The sequence below is a fragment of the Nycticebus coucang genome, chromosome 17, assembly GCF_027406575.1.
Source record: "Nycticebus coucang isolate mNycCou1 chromosome 17, mNycCou1.pri, whole genome shotgun sequence".
In the NCBI taxonomy this organism is placed as follows: Eukaryota; Metazoa; Chordata; class Mammalia; order Primates; family Lorisidae; genus Nycticebus; species Nycticebus coucang.
The window spans coordinates 25,862,255-25,887,074 of NC_069796.1; the positions used below are offsets into that span (position 1 = coordinate 25,862,255).

The following is a 24,820-nucleotide window of genomic DNA, read 5'->3' on the forward strand; positions in this document are numbered from 1 at the left end:
AAATTTCTCTATACTGGTCTTTCCCATTTATTTTTCTCAGTGGATTTTGAAATTATTGTGCCAAGTTCCAATATTTTTCTGAGGATTTGTTTGCGGTTTTATTATGTAGTAGAAACTCCATCATTGACCATTTCCCTACCTCGACCACCTCCTTAAATTGGTCCAATTTTCATAGACTAGATATACACCACGTGTACGTATCCGTAGGCCTAGTTCCTTATGTTGACCAGTTTGTTACAGTCCCTTACAGAGGTTCTGCCATATATAGGAAACATTTTAAAATTTGGAGGTGGTTGATAGATTTACAGCATTTGAGTTTCATGTTTCAAGAAGATGACATTTTTCTAAGCTTTTTTATATCCTTCCGCACATTTAAAAAGTTTTCTTTGTACAGTGATTTTGTATAGGAACTTCTTTCTTTTGTGAAGAATATGTGAAGAATATGTTGCAGTTCTAGTAGCCAGATCAATTGTACAGGGCTTGTAAATAGTAATAATTCTTGTGATATTCAGCATAAGATAGGTTAACAGTCTTAAATTTCAAAATTATAACCTCATCTTTTCCTGAATCACCTTCTTTTGATGGTAGATTGGAAGAGGGAGAATCCCAGCCTGTTAGTGAGATGCCGTCTCAGGAGACACTGCACACCCCGGGAGAAGTGTCTCACAAGGAGGAAATGCTCACACTTGGTTCCTTCTGTCAACTGGTGTAGTTGTAAGAATCCAGAATAGTAGATCTGGTTACAAATGCAGAGTTTGGAGTGAGCAATTTGAGAAACAGGAAGCAGGAAAAGAGAAGAAACTAGTGCAACATAGTAAAATGTTGCTCATTTTAGATGTGAGGTGTGTTCACTCTTTTTATATTTTTTTTTAATTAGGGAACAAAGCATGGGCTTATTGAGACATTTGATTGTTGTCTTTGAGAACCTGAGGGACAAACTTTGTATAATCTTTTATATAAGTAAATAAATAGAAATGAAGCATTGTAAATTCATAACTGAAATAACTGCATATTAATACATGTACACTCATTTTTTGTACACACACACACACACACACACATATATACATAATGTACCTATACTTGAAGTCTCATACTTCCCAGGCGGGTGCTCCTCCAGATCTGCTGCTGGTTTGCACACTGCTCTGGGTCTGTGAAGCATTAGGAAGAGAAGCTGAGGGTATCCTTTAGAAACTTAGTAGTGATTAGACATTGTCTGGACCTTGTTTTTCTTACATTTTACAAAAGTTGTGGTCTAGGATCTCAGTCCTGAACATCAGGGTGTTCTGTGCCTAGAGTAAGTATTTATACGTCAATTTGTTTTCTGCAGGGTGTAGCTGGGAATCCTATGGTGAAATCTGTGCTTGATAAGACAAAACATTCAGTAGAAAGCATGATCACAACGCTGGACCCTGGCATGGCTCCCTACATCAGTATGTACATAAGTTAGACCAGTCTCTGCCATTGTGTTAGAAGTGCGTGTTAACGGCAGCCACTAAGCATAATTCTCAGTTCACTTTGGAAGAGTAAAAACTGTGAATTCTTATTATACTTACTGACTTTAATTTTACATACAGGTTAGTATTGCTTTATATAAGTTTTCTTTATTCACTGTTGACATTTGAAGTGATTCTTTATTCATACTTGGTTTTGACATTTCTTTAGTTTTCTGTTTTCACTAAATATGTTTATGCTTAACTCACAAACATTATTTTTGGAGAAAGTTAACCTGGTTGTTAATAATGTCTGATTACTAGTTTTGTTGGAAAAGCTATTTTAACTACCTTTGAACCTTCATCATCAAGAATCTTCCAGACAGTTAATGTAGAGATGCTGTCTGCTGTTTACATGTGTATATCCAATATGTAAAAAATACCACCAGCCTCAGTGGTCAGTTATTAGTAATCCTACAGATACAAGTTTATGAGGCAGAATTATATAACAGTTACCTGAACAGAAATTTTTTGTGGCAATAAAAAGCCAGTTAGCTTTCATAAGTTTTGACTGTGTTGGTAGTTTACTGTCCAGTAAGGTCAAAGGCTATGGCATAGCAGTGACTAAGTGCCATTTATTGAATGCTTTTGCCATGCACTGATTCTCATAAGAGCTCAGCAGGGGGTGGTTTCCTCAAGTTTGGGGTTAGGAACATTGGGTTCAGAGAGATGTAAGTTATTATCTTAAATCACATAGCATGACAGAGCTAGACTGAACGCATGTTTAATTTTTTATAATCAGACACTTTCCCTTTCTTGAATTATTCTTTGTGTTATAATTGAGGGATTTGGACTATTACATATATTAATTTCATGTATTTATAATTAGGTATTCTTTTCTTCGTATGTATATATTTTGGATGAAGGACAGAAAGGAATTAATGTTTCTGGAGCTCTTGCTGTTTTAATGGGGGTGCTGTGTCACACTGTGAAAGTTGTTATTTTATCTTTATAGCAAGCTCCATGAGGCAGCAGATTATTTTTCTACAAAGAAACAATCTCACTGACTTCCCCAAGGTAATGAAGCTAGTAAAATGTAAAGGCAGGACTCAAGGCAGTTAGTTTCTCAAACCAGTGGTCCCTGTGATGTCAATAAAAAGGTGTAAGACCAAAGGGGAAAAAAGATACAGAAATGAAATTTTTATTACTAGCAAATACCATAACTAATAACATAATCAGTTACTTTTAAAAAAAAAGTAATAAAACTGAGTGTAAAAAAGCAGGCATCTTACTGACAGCAAAAGCAACACCATTCTGATTTAACAAACTCAAAGTAAAACCTTCCAGTGTTTTTATGTATATATTCTATAATTCACTTGATGAGCAATTTCAAATATATCAAGAAGGCACAAGAACTCTTAGATCTGGATTTTAACACAGTTTAACTTTTGGATTCCTAATTGGTTCTTATTGTTAAGGGCAGGACTACCCTTCAGAAACTGAAAAGGCTATTTGGGCTGAAGCTTAATGGAATATTACTTAACTAGGGTCAAGAGATATGTCTCATGTGGAGGAGAAAAATGAGAAAAGTATATTCTTCTCTTCTTTGTGACCCATTTTGCTTTTAGGTTCTAGTAACTTCTGAAATTCTCAGTAAAGATGTTAATCAGGAGACAGGAATCCATGATAGGAAAACAGATATTTGGAAGGTAACTTCAATTGTTCCATAAGATATTTCATAGGGAAAAGTAGCCTTGTTCCTGTGGTAAAATCTTCTGTTACAAACAGCATTCATGAGAATCTCTTTTATCAGTGATAGCCATGAAAGCCAAGTATCAAGATACGCTGCGCTTAGAACGGGGGTTTTGAATTATCTATATCACAAAACATTAGGGTAAGAAAAATAATGAAACATTTTTGGTCAAATTGTTCTGTCTAGAAATAAGGTTTATAAAATTGAAAAATTTTAGATGTTTGAAAATGTTTTTATTTCATATTACTCTTAACCTTTTAAAATTTCAGCTGTATGTGTGTTATATTCGTTTTCATATATGCTTGCACATTAGGGTGGTAGTACACATATAATTCATAAATAAATGTCTTTTTTGTGATCTATAGTAAAAAAACTCAATGATCCCAACATTTAAAATGTTTTCCAAACAAAAAGCATATTTCACGATAGTACTTGTTTACTGTGTAACTTCCACTGAACTCTGTGACAAGTTATTATCACCGAGAGTCTTCATTTGCATTTTCTGTGCATAGTGTCCCAAATGTGTAACTTCACTTCACAAACTAGATAATTTAGTTGTTATGATTGCTCCATAGCTGAGGGACTGGAAACTGGTGTCACATGTGTTAGAAGCTTGTGTATAATGAATGTCTTTCCTAACCAACCAACAGCAGAAAAACCATTTTGATTTGTAACTTTAAAAATACAATAAATGAGTTTATTCAGAATTTAATTAGAAAATGATATTTGGCTATAAATTAATAGAATGATTTAGTAGACAGGCTGTTTTTATATCTGGTATATCATTATTTCCCAAATTGATATCTAGGGAATGCTTTGTAGGAGCCGTAATTAGATGCCAAGAAAGTACTTCATGAATAGGTTAAATATGGAAAGTACTAGATTAGTCATGATTTTTAACGTTTGGGTTTCTCATAGTCCTTGAAATGTTAGTGTGTATTGTGGATTTCTAAGAAAGAAGTATGACGTGCAGCGTCTCCCAGAGTCATTTGACTGCAGACTAATTTTCAGGGAGAGCTAATAATATATTCTGCAATAGCATTTCATAGAAGAGAGAAAAGCATGCTGTCGCTGTGGCAGGTATGATACTCAGAACCATTAGAGTGTGGCGTGTTCCATATTCTGCTTGCACGTGAGACTCAGATAGTGCATTAAAGTCCCATTTTTAAAATTCAGGAAAAAGTAGTTCGGGGCTAAGCATTTGTTGGAATAGCATGCTGTTAGAGTAGAAGGTGAAAACATGTCTGGCTGTATGAAATAGTGGTGAGAAAGGATTTCAGGGGGGCAGAACGAGCTTTGAGTCCTGACCTTAGTGCTTAGTAGCTGTGTTACCTGGGGCGAGACTGTCAGCCTCAGTTTCTTGATCTGTATAAAAATGGTGGTGATCTGTATGCGTAGTTTTATGAGGTAGGTAACACATTAATAAAATGTTGGCACTTGAGATGATAGTAATTGTGAGAATTTCATTATTTAATTTGGAATTGAAATTTCCTTTTGCCCTTTGTAGAATCTGGAGGTGAATTAGATATTGTAGTGACTTCAAATAAAGAAGTAAAAGTTGCTGCCGTCCGCGATGCCTTCCAGGAGGTCTTTGGTTTAGCTATGGTTGTAGGCGAAGCTGGACAGTCCAATATTGCCCCACAGCCAGTGGGCTATGCGGCTGGATTAAAAGTGAGTAGCAGAACACTTTCTTCATAAGGAAACTGGCAGTTAATTTTTTCATAATTTTGATAATAATCCTGTGGTCTCTGTGGAGCTATTAGGTTTTTTATATACCAAAGTAATGATCAGCTTTGCTTTGAGTTAGAGAACTCTGTAGTATTATGAAGATACAGTGGACTTGTAATTTGAAGAAATCTAAGATAGATTTCAGTTATTATGGGAGGGAAGAAAACACATAAGAGAGGAAGAGATGAAGAGAGCACAAGTGTAGTCTTTAAAAAGATCTTCTTACTATAATCCACTGTTAACCTGCAGATTGCTGAAATTGTAATGTCTCTTGAATCCTATGAACTTTTTATTATCACCATTAATAGTATTAGAATGTTGAAGTGCCGGGAATTCTGCCCTCTTCCCATACTTTTTTTTGCTCTCTGTGGTAGTGTTATCAACACAATTCGCAGGAACAACAGAGTAGTTCACCGGCATACAAACATCTCTCCCACCTTAAAAAACATAAACCGAAGGAAACCCAAACACATTTTTTGACTTCCCTCCCCCTAGGGCCCACCTCTTTATTTTGCTTCTTTTTGCAGCAAAATTCCAAACAGTAGCCACCATTCTTCTCCAGTTCTTCTCTTTGGGTTCTCTTAACCCCGCACAGGCAGGCCCCCCTCCACTCCATTGAGAGTGCTCTCAAAGTCACTCTGCTCTTCATCTTACTAGACTTACCAGTGGCTTTTTTTTTTTTTCCCAAAATAATATGTACACATTTTTAGATTACCTTGTTGTCAATTCTAAGGTAAAGTTCAAGTTGCAGTTGAGCCTTTACCCAGGGGGTGTGCTGAACAGTTGATCATTCCCTTCCTTAATGCTTTTTTCCGCTTGACTTCTGGGTTTTCTCCCTTTTGGCTTTTGCTCACTCCTTCTGTGCTTTCCTTGCTGGTTTTTCCTGTCCTTCCGCCTCCTAATGGTCACCTTCTCTTTATCCATTCACTCCCTTGGCACTCTCATACCACCCATGGCTTTAAATACCATCTCTGCTACAGTTCCAGATTTACATCTCCGCCTGAGACTTGTTGTAAACTCCTGATTTATATAAAAGTTGCCTTGTTGACAACTTTACTTGAATATCGCAAACTTAATATGTCTAGAACTAAACTGCTTTTCTTTTCTCTAAACCTGCCCCCCTCCCAGTCTTCTCCATCTTAACCGATAGTTCTGTCCTTCTGTCTTCTCGGGCAAGGAACCTTGGAATCTTCCCTAACTTCTCTTATTGTCTACTTCGAATCCATCGGCAAATCTTGTTTGCAAGACGGACAGTTATCATTTTTCACTGTAGTTTGTTCTGTAAGGTTGCTGCAGACATTGAATTAATGAAAACTGAGCCATTGCTCCTAGGAGAGATACAAGGTTAGGTCCTGGTGCACCTCTGGTCACAACATTTTCAGTGTCTGTAAATATATAACTTTGTTTTGTGTCTGTTTCTGTTTAATTACATCTTCACAAACCCACACAGGCACACATGCGTACTCTTTTGATTCATTAGTCACAGTCTTACAGCACAATATCACACTCATATTTAACACACTCATATTTTCTCCGTAAGGGACATCACAGTCGTCTTCTGCTTAAGAACTGTAGACTGCACCTCAGCACTGAACTTGGGGGTCATTTCAGACAAGCACAAAAATGCAAAAAGGTGGCACTAAGTTGACCTCAACAGGGATACTTGTTTACATTATGCCCACAGAACAAGAGAGTGCTCCCTTGTTTGCTCTCAATTGGGGAATGTGCATGAGGCAACTCAATTTCTTATAGCTCTGTGCATGTCTGATTTTGAAGTTACTAATAAAATTTTAGTGAGTAGTCAAATTCACCGTCAGGGAATCCCACAGATAATAAGGATCAACTGTATTTACATTCATTCTCATTTCTGACATTCTGTTATCAAAGGAGCTTATGATAGCTTGCATTTATTGAAAGCATCCTTTGAGCCAGGCACACGGACACCTTGCCTGTATTCCCTCAGGATGAGGTAACTGCGTAGCATGTTGCATTGGTGGAAAAATCTATGGCATTGGTTATAATTAGTCACTAAACATAAACTCACGTTAACAATAAGTCTTTTTTTTAATATAGAGGTGGGGTCTTGCTCAGTCTTTTTTTTATATAGAGGTGGGATCTTGCACTGTATGCACACTAGAGTACAGTGGCACAGTCATAGCTCACGGTAGCCTCGAACTCCAGGGCTCAGAGGATCTTCTTGCCTCAGTCTCCTGAGTAGCTGAGACTACAGGCACATGCTGCCATGTCTGGTGTTAGTTTTTCTTTTTTTGTCGTTTTTAAACAGATGGGGCTTTGCTCTGTTGTCCAGGCTGGTCTCAAAGTCCTGCTCTCATGTTGTCCTTCCACTTCAGCCTTCCTCCCAAGTTGCTGGGATTATAGGTGTAAGCTACCGTGCCCAGGAAGAGTAGATTATTTTTAATTCTATTAGATAGTGTTGCATAAGTTGAGATGCTTTTTTTGGTTATATTTAGTCCTTTATTTAAATAGTATATGAAAGTCATTTTTTTAGACACATACCATCCCTAAAATCACTTTTCTGACTTGGGGGCTGTGAGGCAACAGTTAGGCTATATCTAAATGTAGGATATTATGTAAACCGGAATGAAATCACACACTTCCTGCCTTTTCACTTTTCATAAGGGTCTGTTCTTAAACGGAGCAACACTACCAAAAGCACGTGCACTTTGGAGTATTTCTGCTTTCTGGTGGGTTTCCGTTAAATTTGAGTCGCGGTGTGCTTGTTCAGTAAGGCTTTCCATGATAGGAGGGGTTTGGCCTTTATAAAATATAGCAAAACTACCTGATGGCTATAGAGGTTGAGATCAATCTAGTCTTGAAACTCAATCAAAAGAGTGTGCACGTGTGTGTGTGTGTGGGTTTGTGAAGATGTAATTAAACAGAAACAGACACAGCAGTCTAGTTGTAAAACAAATATGTAGAAACAATGATCATGCAATAGGCTAGTTATACATAAGGTAAACTGTAAGCATCCATGTGAGTGGTACGTACTTGAAAGACTAGAAGGAGTAATGTGATGGAGATTGGACTTTCAGGTTTTCATGAATGTGTTTGGAAGTTGGAAAAAGTTTATAGATCTGGGAAGGAATTACATTTCAAGATTTCGTTTCAGAGGGTAATCTGAAGAAAATCCTAGGTTTCAAAAAGGTTATTGAACAAAGAAAATGGTGAGTACATTTCACTGAAACTAGACACTAAAGCAAGGGCTTTCTACATGTTATATGTATGTGATACAGAGGTTGATAGTGGTATTACTTTTCTAAAAGGGTGGCAAAAGAATATAATTCTCTAATAAAGGATATTTGAGTCTGAGGGGTTAAAAATTGAAATTTTCATATGTAGTATGAGGCTGTTAGAATTTATGGGTTTAGGTTTCAAGGTAAAAATTTGGGCAAAGATGGTGAAAACCCTGGCAGTTAGAGCGGCAGTTTATGGAGAAGAGGTTTTAGTCATTCAGAAATGTATGACCAAGTCCTGAAGTGTGAGTTTGTCATTGGGAACATGAGGAAAGGGGGACGATATGGGAAGTATTTAAGAAGGTACGTACAGTATTTATGAAGAAAAGGAAAAAATTTATAAAATTTTAGCAGTACAAATGAAAATGAATTTATGTATTGACTTCATGGCAAGCTTCCTTCTTCATTATGGCTTTTGAAACATGAGCCTTTTTTTGTTACATTGGATATAATTACACAGAAGATATTTAAAATCAGTTGGTATTAGACTTGAAAGTCTGGTGGGGATTTTTTCTTCAAGAAAAGCCTTTTTTTGATGTTATTGATAGTTCGATTTATCTTGTTATTTTGATTAGTATTTGACAGTTTTGTTTTTTTTGCTATTGGTTTTTGCCCTTCCACGTTCTACATGTGAGCTCTTTTGCCACAATTTTTTATACAAGGTCAAAACTAAAATCTATTTTAGGTTTAGATTTAGATTTAGATTTAGCAAAGTTACTTATGTATTTGTCAGCTTTTCATTGTTTTTCCAGAAACAATAGAGGGAGCTAATGAGAAGGAAAAAAAGGTGGAATCTTAGAATAAAATTTTTTTTCACTATCGGATTTTATTTTGTTTTGTTTTGTTTTGTTTTATTTTATTTTAGAGACAGAATCTCACTTACTGTGTCGCCCGTGGTAGAGTGCTGTGGTGTCACAGCTCACAGCAACCTCAAACTCTTGGGCCTAAGCAAATCTCTTAACTCAGCCTCTCAAGTAGCTGGGACTACAGGTACCCACTGCAACACCTGGCTATTTTTTGTTGTTGTTGTTGTCGTCATTGTGGTTTAGCAAACCTGGGCTGGGTTCGAACCCACTGGCCCTGGTGCATGTGGCTGGCGCCCTAACCACTGAGCTACGGGTGCTGAGCCTATCGGATTTTATTTGAAGTTAATGGATTTTCTGAACTACACTTGTCTTTTAAATATATGAAATTATTTAAGTAAATAAATCAGTCCAAGTTGCTTAGTATAAGCTGTTAGAGTGTCAGCTGTGAGAGCCTTCATGTATTGTACTTCAGTTCTGAAGCGATTATTTATATATGGCCTCTCCTCTGCCTAATTCTTGATCTCCTGCATTGATAAATGTAGGTAATAAAATTTCATTCTCAGAACATTGGTAGGGACTAACATTAAAATGTCTGTATTTGTGACTGCAGAAGAGGTTGTATTTAATCAGTGCAGTGGTCAGAGGAAAGAGAGGCCAGATATAACCTCCTCTTAATTTTTCTTCTAGATTCCATAAACAAAAAAGAATTAAACTTGTCTGTCTAGCTCATCCTTTCTCTTGTGGGTACTGGTTAACTTTAACTAAATATTTCATGAATCCTATAAATTACAAAGCCCTGTACTTTGTAAGGATAGTAAAAAATGAAAAAATTTAGTCTGTGTTCTCTGGAAGCGTAAAATCTAGGAATATTTTATGGTAGTACATAGCTAAGATACCACCTTCAAAAACTAATCTCTAGACATTGCACTAATCTAATAATTCTATGGAATTAACATTTATTTAAGTTTTTTCAAAATGAAAATTTAGAAATTGGGCAAATTTACAATATCCAGTATAAAGAATTAAGTTCTTACCTGTTATTTCCTTCGAAATCAACAGCTGTCTGTTTCTTATTAGATTTGGCAATCCCATATTTACACCCTTTGTATTCTTAACATTCACTACATAGGCCTTCAGAAGCTTTTGTTTTTTTCTTTGTTTAGTTTTTTATGTAGTACTTATTGAAAACCTGTTAGATTGGACACTGTGCTAGGCACTAGAAATAGAAGAATGAGCAAAAATATAGTGTCTTAATGTCGTGGTTTAAATCCTCGTCCTCCATCCTTCACCTTGACAAGCTAGTACCCTACATTGTCCTAAATGGTCTCACCATTCTCGTTACAGTCATCACTTTCTCTCCCTGTATCAGCTGTCCACGGAAACGAATTCAGTTGGTGTAGAACTGTTCTAACCTTCTTAATTTTCATTTACATAATAACTGACTACTTAATCTCATGTGTTCTATTTAGTTCTCCTGTCCTTAGTAAAACTAGGTGTATTATCCGTGGCTAGTTTTGTTCAGAAATAGAAAGATTTTTTATCTTGACTTTTGAATATATGTTCATCCTAACATTCATTATCACTGTTTATGAAATGATCAGATAAAAGTAATGAACAGCAACCTTGTCCTTAATAACCTAGCTTTTAGTTTTCTGTTAGGAGACAGATATTTAATTTATGGTTTTGAGTTATCTATACAGTGTTTTGAGCCCCTCAATTTTGCTTCGCAAATGGAATAAACGAATAAGCTTTTTTATACATTTTGCAGTTTCTTATTTTAAATAACCAGTCATTTTGGTACACGTATATTTAAAAGGTATCAGAACAAAGAGAAAAACATTTACTATCAGTATTATTTCCTACCTGAACTCAAGAATCAACTTATAAAACACTAAGACTAATAAAAGATCTGTATTGAGTAAGATGTCCTCTTGCCAGATCAGCATTATAAAATGCATAATTTTCTTGTATTAATAATAACCAGTTAGAAAGTGTAATATAAAAGTAATGCATTTGACAATAGCAACCAACATAGTAATGCATGGGGGAATAATTTGGAAGGTGTACCTCAAATTATTCATCCTGAGGAAGCATGATTGTACTTTATCATGTTTTGCTTTGTATACTTTTTATTATTTAAACATTACAGTGAGTATGTGTTTGTGTGTAAATGCATGCATGTATTACTTGGGTAGTCATAAATCAGTGTGTTTAACATTAAATAATTTGAAATGGCTTTCTCCCCTCTGCTTTGTTGTTCAGGGTGCCCAGGAACGGATAGATAGCTTGCGTAGATCCGGAGTGATCCATGAAAAACAGACAGCTGTGTCGGTAGAAAACTTCATTGCAGAATTACTACCTGACAAGTAAGAAGTTTACTGTGTTTCTCTCAGAATCAAAGTGCAGTTAGTTCTGAGGGCTCACACTGAAGCCTATCAAAACATGTCTTCTATTTTATAACCAAAGAGAAAGTATTTTCTGATGCAGGCTGGGTCACTTAACTAGCTGTGTGTTCTGTGTAGGGTAGCTGACATTTCTATTCTTGTTTCTCTCCTTTAATTATAAATTGGAGATAGTAATATAATAACAGTAAATATAAGATGATACAGTGATTTATTGACTGGATATAATTGACCATGCACAGGAAACACAGTCATTCACAGTTATTCAGAACAATGGGAGGGATGGACAGGAAGGCAGGCCTGATGGCGGTCAGTGGGTTTGAGTTTCTACCGAACCCCATTTCTCATGTATTTAGTTTAAAGAAGCCTCTAGACAGCATGATTCATTATTATTTTTGAGAGCTCTATATTTTTAATGGGTGACTTTTTTATGGGAAAATTTTTCTTACTTGCTGAATTGATTTATATTACAATAATTTTCCTTGGTTGAAATATACCTTCTTTTGTAATCGCATTGTGTTTCTTCATTTTTTTGTTTATTCAGTATTGTATAACAATGTCCTTCACACTTTGCGTCTTTAATATGCAAAAAAAGTCTTCCAACCCTAGACATTTTACATTTCCCACGGTGTCAGTCCCCCACCTCGCCCCAATTCTATGTCTCTCTCTGTTCTTCAGTTTGTATGTTTCTGTTCACCCGTCTGCAAGTTCAGTAATCCTGCCTTCTGCTGGGTCCAGCCTGCTGTTAAACTCAGATGTTCACTTTTTACCATTTTTTGTATTGCTTCAGTTTATATACTGAATATCTGTACCTATTCCTCTCTTTGGACTATCTTTAATTCTGTTCCCTTGAATATATGAGTTATAGTACTTTAAAATTCTCATCTGCTTATTCTATTATCTCAGTCATGAGCACTTTAGTATCCTTTTTCTTTTTGGTTTGAATATCTGGTACTGTCTCCCTGAATGTCTAGTAAGACTTGAAAATACTGTAAAAATAAATAAATAAAAATAATCCTAGAGTAAAAATAAATCCTAGAGTTTCGGGTTGTCTTGAGAAGGCTCACTTTCCTCTGATAACCACGGTTGTAGAGTATGAGGAAAGGAAGGAGGAGTTCTGTATACGTTGGTCACCATCTCAGTCAAGCCTGGGCTGGAGGTCTCACGTATGTTCACTGCCTTCCTAAGAAACCCTGGTCATAATTTTAATGACTCTGCTTTTTAGGATGTCCATGTCTGATAGTTTACTATGTTATTTACTATAGATATTATAATATATAAGTCAAGAAAAAAATGCAAAATAAATAAACTTGGCTTTACGGAAACGTCACAAATACCTTGTCTTAACTGAGAAAGTTGTCATAAAATATGAAATATTGATTATTAGATGGAAGTAAAGTAACTGTCATTATTTTGAATTTTTAATTTGAAACACAGTTTAGGACAAAAATGAACTACATTTTTGTCTAGTCATTGTAACTTAGCCTATAAAAAATTTGAAACTCATAATTCTGTTATAGATGGTTTGACATTGGTTGTTTGGTGGTTGAGGATCCCGTCCATGGCATTCATCTAGAAACATTTACACAAGCCACACCAGTACCTTTGGAATTTGTACAACAGGTTGGTTTATTTATTTATTTTTTCTTTGCAGGTTCACTATGCTTCAGAGAAACTTGCAATATTATTGTCAAAGTAAAAATTTGTGGTAGATTTTTGGTTAGAAACATGTTCTTGATTTTACTTCATTAATACATGATTAATAATTATTTTTCTTATTTTTTTATGATTATATGATTATGATCTCTACATCTTCTGCTTGTTTTATGTCTTATTTCACATTTTATTTTCTCTGTTTCCCTTTTCTTTGGTTTTCCTCTTTACTTCATCTTTCGTAACAAGACAATATTAGAAACCTTAGGTGATGGACACAAGTCAGTAGAGTTGAAGGCATTTGGCTAGAAATAACAACCACACTGATAACCTTTAGCTAATAAGGATTAGAAAACTGTATGTGCCATAAAATCGAAGCAAACGTCAGAACTAAGGATAAAACATCGGAAACCTTGTGATTATGAAGATGCTTCTGTCACTGCCTCTGGTAACGTTGCTGTAGGTCTGGGATTAGCAAACAGTGGCTCACAAATAAATCTGCCTGCCACTTGTTTTTGTAAGTGAGTTTTATTAGAACACAGCCATGCCAGTTTGCTTGCATATTGTTTATAACTGCTTTTGTACTACAGCAGCAGAATTGAGTAGTCGCAATATAGACTGGCCCACAAAACTTAAAATGTTCACAATTGGGCCCTTTTCAGAAAAAATTGACTGACCCTATGCTAGATGACCATAGCAAAAGGACAATTTTTATTTTTAGGAGCACTTATTGGAAAGAAATAGGAAAGAATGAAATGGCCCAGGTAAGAATGAAATGGGCCATGTGTGGTGACTCAGGCCTATAATCCTAGTACTTTGGGAGGCCGAGGCAGGGGGCTCTCTTGAGTCCAAAAGTTCAAGACCAGCTCAGACAACATTGTGCAACTCCATCTCTACAGAAAAATAAATTAGGTGGGAACAGTAGTACACACCTGTAGTCCCACCCACTGTGAAACTCAGGTGGGAGAATTGCTTGAGCCTGGGGAGTTCGAGACTGTAGTGAATCATGATTGTGTCACTGTACTCCAGCCTGGGCAAGAACCTGTCTCTTAAAAAACAAAATGTCACCCGGGATCTGGCTAAAAATGAATACCCTCAAGCCCTAACCCAGAACTACTAAATCAGGATCTGCATTTTAATAAAATCTTCTGGGTTTTTGTTTACACGTCATACTTTTGAGAAGCACAGTTCTGCATGTGTTGCTGAGGACCTTAGTAGTTTTTCTCCTGCTGCTCTTCTTTGAGACATGGTGAAACACTGGTAGTGTAGTATATATTTTGGAAGCAAATCGTAGAGCAGGGTTCCCAAATGCTGGGCTGCTTGCATCAGGTTTACGCAGAAGCTAGTTCTTATAATACTGTACTGTTTCTTTTGCAACAACACAAAAGTTCCTCAGGTGATTGTAGTACACAGTGTATTTGGAAATCACTGTACAGATCCATTCTACGTATGGGTTTACCACTCTGGCCTATACCTAACACCTTAAGCAAGAAAAACCACATCATTCTTAGACCTATCAAGGATGAGTTTATTTTTCTCTCATCCTTTCATAGGTGGATTTGAGTAGGAATACATATAGATTAGGTCAAGTATAAATGATGCAACAATAGTTTATACTGTCCTGGATTGGATATTATTTGATTATTTGATAATGTATTGAATCATGTTAATCATATTTCCAGCCATGCTTTCTACAAATTAATTGAGGAACTCTTTCCTAAACAAGTTAAGCAGTTTTCCTCTCTCTGGTTTGAATCTTATTCCTATAAAAAGATAACTTTAGCCCTGATTTTAGCACTAATCGTATGACTAACCTGAAGTGACACTTCATGTAGAGCTGGAACTTAAGCCCTCTAACTCTTACCTCTACGGATGGAGTCTTTAGATGTAAGAGTTGGATTATACAACAAAATGAGCTTAATGGGGATATTTTAAACAAAGTAGATGGTGCGAAATTATTTGGATTCTTTTGTAGCTGTGTAATTGCATACAGTTGGCAGCATTGCTGTGTTTCTCCGGGTTAGTCATAATCTATATTAAAAGTCATCTGAGAGAGTTTGAAATGTCACAGCTAATTCCAATGATTTTTTTTTTTTTTTAATGTACTAAAAGTAATATCTATTTTACTTTTCTACAGGCTCAAAGTCTAACTCCCCAGGACTACAATCTGAGGTGGTCAGGCCTTTTGGTGACAGTGGGCGAAGTCTTGGAAAAGAGTTTACTGAACGTCAGCCGGACTGATTGGCATGTGGCCTTCACCGGCATGTCACGCCGGCAGATGATCTACAGTGCAGCCAAGGCAGTCGCAGGCATGTACAAACAGCGCCTGCCGCCCAGGACCGCGTGAGGGAAGGCTGGTCCAGGACCCGGAGACCTCCCCTCACTTTTAGCTTGATGTTAAATAAGAGGATGTACCTTCTTAAATTGAATAGCTTTAGAGAAGCCAGCAACTTTTATAATTTTCATGTAGGCTGCAATTTTTCTTTTTCTAGAAAGGCATGATGTCATTCAACAGATGAAAAGAAATCCTTTTTATAATAATCTTATTTCAAATATCATAGTTCTCAAAAAAGAAAATATACAAATACATTTATAGCACAATTTAATACATTAAATTTATAAGATGGAAATTCATGGGCAGAGACATTAACTTAATGATACATTCTTGATTATTTTGCTTTTTTAAAGACCTAGTTAAAGGGTCTGTTTATTGAGTATTCATTCTCTAAATGGATTATTTCTTCTTGCTTAATTTTGTTCCTGTTAATCTTTGAAACTTCTGTATGTGCATGTGATCTCAGGTCTAAATGCTGAGCAGTGCGCCCGACAGTTTACCCCAAGACCCCTACTTGTATGGAGATGTCACACATTTCTATGTGTGTTTTAACAAAATGGGCCAAATGAACCAATTGATCATTTTCTCTTTTGGTCATTGTGTGCACTATACATACCATCTGGAAAATTAAACTTTTTTTTTTTTTTTTTTTTTCAAAATTTTTGGCATTTCACAAATTTGTACTATAAACGTTGGGGTGATATGTTTTATTTTTTCATTGTTTTGTGACAGCAAAGGGGCAAATGAGTCAAGTATATTTTAAATCAGAATTACTTGTGTTATTTTTATATAGTACTCTTTGGTACTTGGAAGAATAAATTTTGACAACAGCCACTGTTTCTGCTTCTACTCCTATCTCTAAACTGTGGTAGAGAAATTTTTGCGAGGGCGTTATTTTGTTGCTTATGGGATGGAATACATCTCATTTTAATTAAAGTTCCTCCTTTGTCTGCCTTAAACATTGCTTTTCTAACTTTGTGCCCTTCTGCCTTTCCTTTTATGGACGTTTTCAGAGAAACTATTTTATATCCAGTCTGGTTTATTTAGTTATGTTTGTATTTAGTGAAAGCTTTCTCCCCTTCAAATAATATATTTTACCATTTTTAGATTTATATGAATCAGAATTAAATGTTTTTTTTCCTATATTGTTGAACTTTATACGAGCAAGTTGAGATAACTTTTTGAAGATCATTTCTCATATAAATATAATTTAATTTTTATTTACTCTTCAGTACTTTAGATATAGAAGAATTAGTATACTCTCTGGCAGTTTTATAAAAGGTTTTGAAGCTCTTATCCTACACTATCTCTATACATAAGGTTTGCTTTGTATTAATGTTATTTCAGGTAATTATGTGGATTTTTTCTATTTTTACCTGAGGACGAGAATTAAATATTAATTTTGAAACTATGATCTGTGTTAATTTCCAAGCCCTGTGTAAGACTGTATAGTGAAATTCAGACTTTGTCATCATTAGAAGGAATGAGAAACAGAGAAGAGATGTGACAAGTCGCACTATGGTGCAGGGTCACAGGGACAGAACACTCTTTTTCCCCCTTCTTCATAAGCAAAGATAAGCCTTTTTCTACCATTTACCCTTATCTTTTATTTTAAAAAGCTGTCCCTTTCAAATAGTATTTTATCATTGCACTGGCCTGATGACAAAAACACAGGATTTCATCACCTACTGAAGGAAAGTATGCCTGTACTGAAATGTTTTCTTCTGCCTACGTCCTGTAATAGGGAAATTTTACGTATCCTGAAAATAAGTCTGAGTTTTTCTTTTTATTTTACTATATCTCAGATAGCTTTCTTGATGTTTCTGCGGGTTGGTCTAACAGAATCACAAACATTGATGTCTGTCTCCTTAGATGACAGTTTTCCCCCAAATCCCCAAATAGCAATGGCAGTTATTCCACGGCTCTGGTGAAGCCAAATAATTTTTCTGCACCTGATGACCTGTTAAGCCTCCTGTTCTTTGGAACAGTGTGAGTCTGTGAGGAGGATTAGAGAAGGGCAGATGGAAGAGAGAAATACATGATCTGGCCTGGTCTTTTCTGATTCCTTTTTTGGCCCAGGGTTCTCTTTGAAAGGCTGCAGAGCGTGACTGACTCCACATGCTCAGCTCACCCAACTCTTGTTGCTTACTCCTTAGTGTTCTCTGCTGTACAGGGGCGAGGAAAGTCAACCCCGTCTCTACAACACCAGGGCAACTTAGCCAGGCCATCTTAGCGGTGGGGTTTAGGCATAAGGTACGCTGGGCATCAAAGGCCGCACTTCCCTTTCCTAGTCATCCAGTCCCTGGGTTTTTCTTCCTGCCCACTTTCTTGTAACTTCCACACTAGCCTTTGGGGAGGGTGGTGATGGCAGGGGCACTATTTGCTTTTGGCTTCCCTTCAGCTTCTCGGGAAAACCCATTTTCAGCATGGTTTCTCACCACTGTTGTGGTTGTTTTGTGACATTTGTTTTTTTCCTGAAGATTTCCAGGTTATTGAAGGTGCTCAAATTATTCTGTTCAAAATCCTTCTATCTTTTAATCTTGCTTTTTGAGATGGAGTCTCGCTGTGTTTCACGGGCTGGAGTACAGTGGTGTGGTCACAGCTCACTGCAGCCTGAATCTCCTGGGCTCAAGTGATCTTTGCTAATCAGCCTCCTGAGTAGCTAGGATGACAGGTGTGTACCATATGCCCGCTAGTTCTTTTTTTGTAGAGACGGGGTCTCTTACTATGTTGCCTAGGCTAGTCTCAAATGCCTGGCCTCAAGCAGTCCTCTCACCTGGGCCTTCCACAGTGCCGCCTCTGTAGGCATGAGCCACTGTGCCTGTCCAGGGTCCTTACATTAAGATTTTGAGGTAACCCCAGACCTAAGTTGTGCCAGTCTTGGGAAGCTGGAAAAGCTTTAGGCAATCCTAGGAGGTTCCTCTGCCTAGTCTCCTGTCTTTACTATTTTCCCATTCTCTGTTCTTTCTCTTAAGGGTTAGTTAAGTAAAAAATTGAGATAAATGAATATGGACAAAGTGATAGTGTATGTGAGAGTACACATGAAAATATCACATGTATCCAAAAATACGCAAATTAGTAGCTACTCAGGGTCAGCTAAAGTACTTTCATATGCTGTTGAATTTATTCTGTTCCTTGCCTAGAAAAAGATTATACACAGGACTTTGTGATTTCTGAAACCAAATTTATAATATTCTGTTCTAAACGTTGTTGGGTTATATATACATTATTAAGAAGTAGGGTTTTTTACTCCCAGGATATGGGATTCATTTTATGATATTCTGCAGGATCTGATGTATTGAATAAGATCAATTTTGTAAGTATGTAAATATTTCACAAATAAATAATACTTTGTCTTAATTCCCAAAGGTGTGTATAGTGATTTTTAAAAATACTAATTTATGTTTATATTATACTAGGAAGACCCATATTCCTTTTTTGTCTAAATGTGTTGCTCCCAACTTTAAGCCCCATCTTTTTGTGGAACTCTAACATTCAAACAGCCAAAACATTCAACTTTCCCCGAAGTTACTAACTTTAAGGTCAAACAATATTGGGGGGAGGAGTTCATTGGAGATAACATAAAGAAGTTAAGGCCTATGTTTATGAGGGGAAGGTGTTTGGGGGGGAACTGGACCTTGACCTCTAGAAGTATCTTTTTTTTTAGACTCACTATTTTGGGTGCTTTTTTTAGGTTCACAGCAAAATTAAGAGGAGGCTAGAAGAGAAAGGTGCAGAAATTTCTCATGCAGTCCCCATCTGCAGACATGCAAATTTATTCCCATCCCCCACTAGGCTGGTCTATTTGAGATGAATCTACGTTTGACACCATGCAAAGTCCATAGTTTAGGGTTCCCTCTTGGTGTGAATACACGCCGTAGTTTGGATAAGTGTATGATGATATGTATCTGTATGTTAGTAATGTCACATAATAATCTCACTGCCCTAAAAATCCTCCACGCTTCGTCTGTGCATACCATGAAGACTCGTACCCCAACTTCTGGAAACCACTCAACTTTTTTCTGTCTCCATAATTTTGCCTTTCCCAGATGTCATAATTTTGGAATTATAAAGTATGTAGTATTTTCAGATTGACTTCTTTTACTTGCTAATATGTAAGGCTATTCTGTTAATATTTTTTTATGACTTGATAACTTATTTCCTTTTAGTAATAAATAATATTCTATTGTGCTGGATGTTTTCTAGAGCAGGGGTCCTCAAACTACGGCGCACGGGCCACATGAGGCCGGATGATTGTATTTGTTTCTGTTTTGTTTTTTTACTTCAAATAAGATATGTGCAGTGTGCACAGGAATTTGTTCATAGTTTTTTTTTTAAACTATTGTCTGGCCCTGCAACGATCTGAGGGACAGTGAACTGGCCCCCTGTTTAAAAAGTTTGAGGACCCCTGTAGAGATTACTTACCCATTCATCTACTAAAGAACATCTTGGTTGTGTTCAAACTTTCTGTTGTTGTTTATTTGTTTGTTTTGAGACAGAATCACACTACGTCGCTCTCGGTAGAGTGCCATCGCATCACAGCTAACAACAACCTCAAACTCTTGCCTCAGCCTCCTAAGTAGCTGGAACTATAGGTGCCTGCCACAACGCCTGGCTATTTATTTCGTTGTTGTAGTTGTCATTATTGTTTAGTAGGCCTGGGCCGGGTTTGAGTCCTGCCTGAGTATATGTGGCCAGCACCCTAACCACTGAGCTATGGGTGTGGAGCCTGTGTTCAAGTTTTGTGTGGATTAAGTTTTTAATACCTTTGGGCAAACACCAAGGAGTTTGATTGCTGGATGTTATGGTAAGAGTAACTATGTTCCAACTTGGTTGCATCTTAAGAAAAAAAGTTTATTCTTTACTATGTTTGTTATTATGAGCTTATGTTCCCAGAACAAGAGATTTTTGTTTTGATATGGCTGGCCGAGGGGTGTGGAGGATGTGGGGGGTACTTGGGGGATGACACTAGAGTATTGATTTGGGGTATGTGGTGGGGGTGCCTGTTTGCCCAAAGACAGCTGTATTGTTTTCAACAGACTAGAACAATTTTGATTCAGGGCTCAGGAAAGGCCCCGTTAAATTTGTACTTAATTTCCAAGTTAACTGGAGGACAAAAAAGAAGTTTTGGTAATAAAAATAGAACTTGCAAAACAGAATGTTAAGGAAGCTTAAAAATTTACAGATGAAGGAAATCTTTTATCCTTAAAATAAACTTATTTTGGGAATTAAAAGCAGTAAGAAAGGAAAGAGGAACCAGCATTTATATAATAAATACCTATTATGGTTAGGCACTGGAGTACAAACTTAAACCTATATTGAGTCCTCAGGTTTTAATATATTTTTATAGATAAGGTAACGCTAACTTATTTTAAGCTATTGCCTAATATCATGACAGATGAATCACAGAGAGTTCAAACAGAATATGGGCCTGGCTAAACCATTCTCTTCCACAACATACTAAATACTTATTTCAAAAAGTTATGAAATAAGTCATGCATAATTAATCCTGTTAGTATTTGTTGAATGAAACTAAATTCAAATAATGGCATGAGGACTTCTCCTGAGAATACTTTTAATTTTACACGATGAAAACTATTTTACTCCATAGTTTTCATTTGCGTTTGAAAGGGCTGTTTTGAGTTTTGTGGCTGGTATGAAAATAGTTTGTGACATCTGGATATTCTGTGCCTAAATTTGACAGACCATAAACTGGGTTTACCTTTGACTAATTTTTAGGATAAAAGCCACAGTGTTTCATAGCAACATCGGGAAGGTATTTGAAGAAAATTTCTAATTGTTTAATCTTCAGGCAAGGTAGTAACTATGTATCTTTTAAAATACAATATTTTAAAAATAGTTTTGTTACTGACATATAGAGAAGTATGTAAACGAGACATTAGTACAACATGGATATGCTCATTGTAACCACTGCTCTGGTTCACAGTAGACCAGCCTCCCAGAGCATCTCTTCGGCTTCCTGAGATCCCAGTTTTCTACCTTCTCTCCCAAAGTAACTACTACCCTGAATACTAACACCAGAGGTTGTTTCACCAGTTGAATTTTATGTAAATGGATGAATGTGATACATGTTCTTTTGTCCCTGACTTCTTCAACACTATTTGTGGCATTTTTCTTGTATACAGCAGTGTTTATTTGCTTTGCTGTGTAGTATTTTCTTGTCTCAATTTCCCGCAGTTTATTCATCTCCGTTGTTGCTGGATAGTGATAGTTGGGCTGGGCTGCTTCCAGTTCTTTTTTCTTTATGTTTTGACTAATGAATACTGTAGTTCTGGACATCTTATATAATACTTTTGTTACATATATGTAGCGTTTCTGTTGGAAATACAGATAAGACTGGAATTGCTGGGTCATAAAGTATCCACATGCTCAATTTTAGAAGGTATTGCCAAAATGTTTTCCAAGTGATTATATCTAAATGACCCTCCCGCCATGTGTTATTTCTACTTGCTCTATCTTCTTGTCAACATTTGGCATGTTAAGGCTTTTTAAATTTTCATTTCATTGTGGTTTTAATTTGGTTTTCTCTGGCATGAAAGTTGAATGATTTTTCGTGTTTTGCCATTTGGGTCTCCTTTACAAGGTATCAGGTCTCCTGCCCATTTTTCTCATCCAGTTTTCTCTATTCCTTAACTGAATTTTAGAAGTTCTTCGTAAACTCTAGGTACTATGAGTTGTGGCTATCTCCCAGGTGTCTTTTACTCTTTTAGTAGTACCTTTCAGTGAACAGAATTTTTAAATTATAATATGGGTAGTATTGCTCTTTTATGGTTAGTGCAGTTCATGTCCTGTTTTAAAAAAGACTTAAGTTTTTGAACAAAAAAGTTAAGTTAAGTTTGAACATCAAAGTTTTGTTCAAAACTTAGATGTCGACTTTTAAGCATTTTTGTTGTTTTAGTTTTCCCGTTTGAGATTGACAGTCTGAGAATTATATTTTCCATGTTATCAAGGGTGTGAAATAAGGGTTAAAAGATTTCCTCACCGAAATGGATATCCAGTTGTCCTGACACCATTTATTGAAAAGATTATCTTGGGAGGCTGAGGCAAGAGAATCGCTTGAGCCCGACTTTAAGGTGGCTGTGAGCTATGATGCCACAGCACTCTCTACCAAGGGTGCTATGAGACTCTTGTCTCCAAAAAAAAAAAAAAAAAGGGTTATCCTTAAATTTATCATGCATCTTAACTGAATTGACAAATTTCTACCAAGCGTCTTTTCCTTTTTAAAAATTCTAAATATTTCTGGCTTAGCACCTGTAGCTCAAGTGGTTAGGGTGCCAGCCACATATAGCAGAGTTGGCAGGTTCAAATCCAGCCTGGGTCTGCCAAACAAGAATGATTACAACTACAATAAAAAAAAATAGCAGGGTGTTGTGGAGGGTGCCTGTAGTCCCAGCTACTTGGGAGGCTAAAGCAAGAGAATTGCTTAAACCCAAGAGTTTGAGGTTGCTGTGAGCTGTGACACCACAGCACTCTACCCAGGGTGAGAGCTTGAGACTGTCTCAAAAAAAAAAAATCTAAATATGTTTTAAATCTTAGTATACATTATTGGTTTTGTTTATAGAGTCAATAGTGATTAACATTTACCTATATTTTACCCTTTCCATCGTTCTTTATTCCTTTCTGTATTTCTGAGTTTCCTTCTGTGACTTTTTTCCCCTCAACTTACAGAAAACTCCTTTGAAATGTCCTTTATTGTGAATATCACAGTCATGAACGTTCTTTCTTATTTTGTTTGACAGTGTCTTTACTTCACATTCATTTTTAGAGGTGTTTCACTGGATGTAGAATTCTATAAAGTTTGATGTTTATTTTCTTTCGGCACTTTTAAAGATAACATAGTAATATCCTCTGACTTCTGTTGTTTCTGTTGACAAGCTATGTCAGTCTTATTGTTTCTTTGAAGGTGATACACCTCAATTCTCTGCCTGCTTTTACAATGTTTTCTTTGTCTTTGATTTCAGCAGTAGTACTGTGATGTGCTTAGTATTTGCTTGCCAAACTCCCCATCACTTGTGCTTTGAGATTGTAATTACATATATCCTAGATATTCTCACTGTGTTCCATATGTAGTTTTTCTCTTTTTCTATCCTTTTGATTGTGAATTTCAATCTGGATATTTTCTTTCAATTTATCTTCCATTTCTCTAGTTCTCTCTTCACCGATATCTACTCTCCTGTTAAAGTCATCTGTTGAGTTCTTAGTATTCTATATTTCAGTCATAAAATTTCCATTTCTTTTTATACTTCCTATTCTTGGGTGAAATTCTCCATTTTGTGTTTTAGTTCCTTGAAAAGAATTAATTTTGGATTTATTTTATTCATTTATTTATTTTTATTGTTTGGGATTCATTGAGGGTACAAAGAATTAGGTTACACTGATTGCAGTTGTTAGGTAAAGCCCCTCCTATAATTGTGTCCTATCCCCAAGAGGTGTGCCATACACGGTGACCCCTGTCCCTATCCCCAAGAGGTGTGCCGTACACGGTGACCCCCGTCCCTTTCCCCAAGAGGTGTGCTGTACATGGTGACCCCTATCCCTTTCCCTTCTTCCCCCCCCTTCCTTTTTAAAGCCGACGGCTGATAACATTCTTCTGAATCTCCTACAGACCAATTTCTATTGTCTATTCTTTTCTCTTGGTTTCTGGTGAAAACTTGTCTTCTTGGAGTGGCTGGTTATTTTTGATTGAGAGGCAGACATTGTATATGAAAAGCTGTTGAGTTAATTTGAGACTCTGACTTCATCTTTTCTTCAGAGAAGATATAGTTTTGCTTCTAGCTGTCAACCAGGTTAGGAACATGTCAGTTTAATTCCATCAGATAGCAAAATAATTTGAAGCATTTTTAGTCCTTTTGAGGACTGAGCTTCTCTATTTCTACTCTTGGTTTATACCTGAAGCCCTGATACCTGCACTCTACTATCTCCATAGTCCTGTGAATCTGTCAACATCTGCTACGGCCACTGCTTCCATGTTTCACAATATTCACGGAGGGTACACGGTGCCAGGCTTCTGCCTCGTGTTCTTTCTTCTCCCCTGGGTCTTGGTCCCAGAAATTCTCTCACTTGTTTGGTAGCTTTTTGATGAATTCAAATAGATGTCCTTCTTATGCTATTTTGTCTGGCTTTTTGATTTTTTTTCAATGGGATCTAAAAACCTAGTTTGCTATTGCTGGAAGTAGAGCTTACGTTTGTTGTTCAAAGGAGAGTGGTTAAGTCTTTGAGAGCATGGAGAGGAGGAGCTGAAGGATTTAATGGTGTAATAGAACTTTTCAACTATGAAGTTCTTTATACAAATCCGTTAAATTCCGAGTAACTTCATTTACAATAGAGTGTGTCAGAACAAGTGGTACTATAGAGGAATTAGCTTTTGTATACATCCCAGTTGCCCTTCTTATCCTGCACACCTGCACCCTCTGAGGCTTTAATTAGGGAAGGGGC

The 24,820-nt window shown here is 36.5% G+C and overlaps 1 protein-coding gene across 3 annotated transcripts in view; it reads left to right on the forward strand.

Annotated features, from left to right (window-relative positions):
* The window catches only part of PRRC1 (proline rich coiled-coil 1), a 32,058-nt gene extending 13,332 nt beyond the window's left edge, over positions 1-18,726 (forward strand). For all 3 annotated transcript variants that reach the window (XM_053567048.1, XM_053567047.1, XM_053567046.1), the window contains exons 5-9: positions 1,331-1,433; positions 4,694-4,857; positions 11,237-11,340; positions 12,897-12,999; positions 15,167-18,726. In XM_053567048.1, the coding sequence (XP_053423023.1) occupies positions 1,331-1,433; positions 4,694-4,857; positions 11,237-11,340; positions 12,897-12,999; positions 15,167-15,376 (684 nt within the window). In that variant the 3' untranslated portion in view covers positions 15,377-18,726. The remainder of the gene's footprint in view (positions 1-1,330; positions 1,434-4,693; positions 4,858-11,236; positions 11,341-12,896; positions 13,000-15,166) is intronic.
* Positions 18,727-24,820: the final 6,094 nt, after the last annotated feature.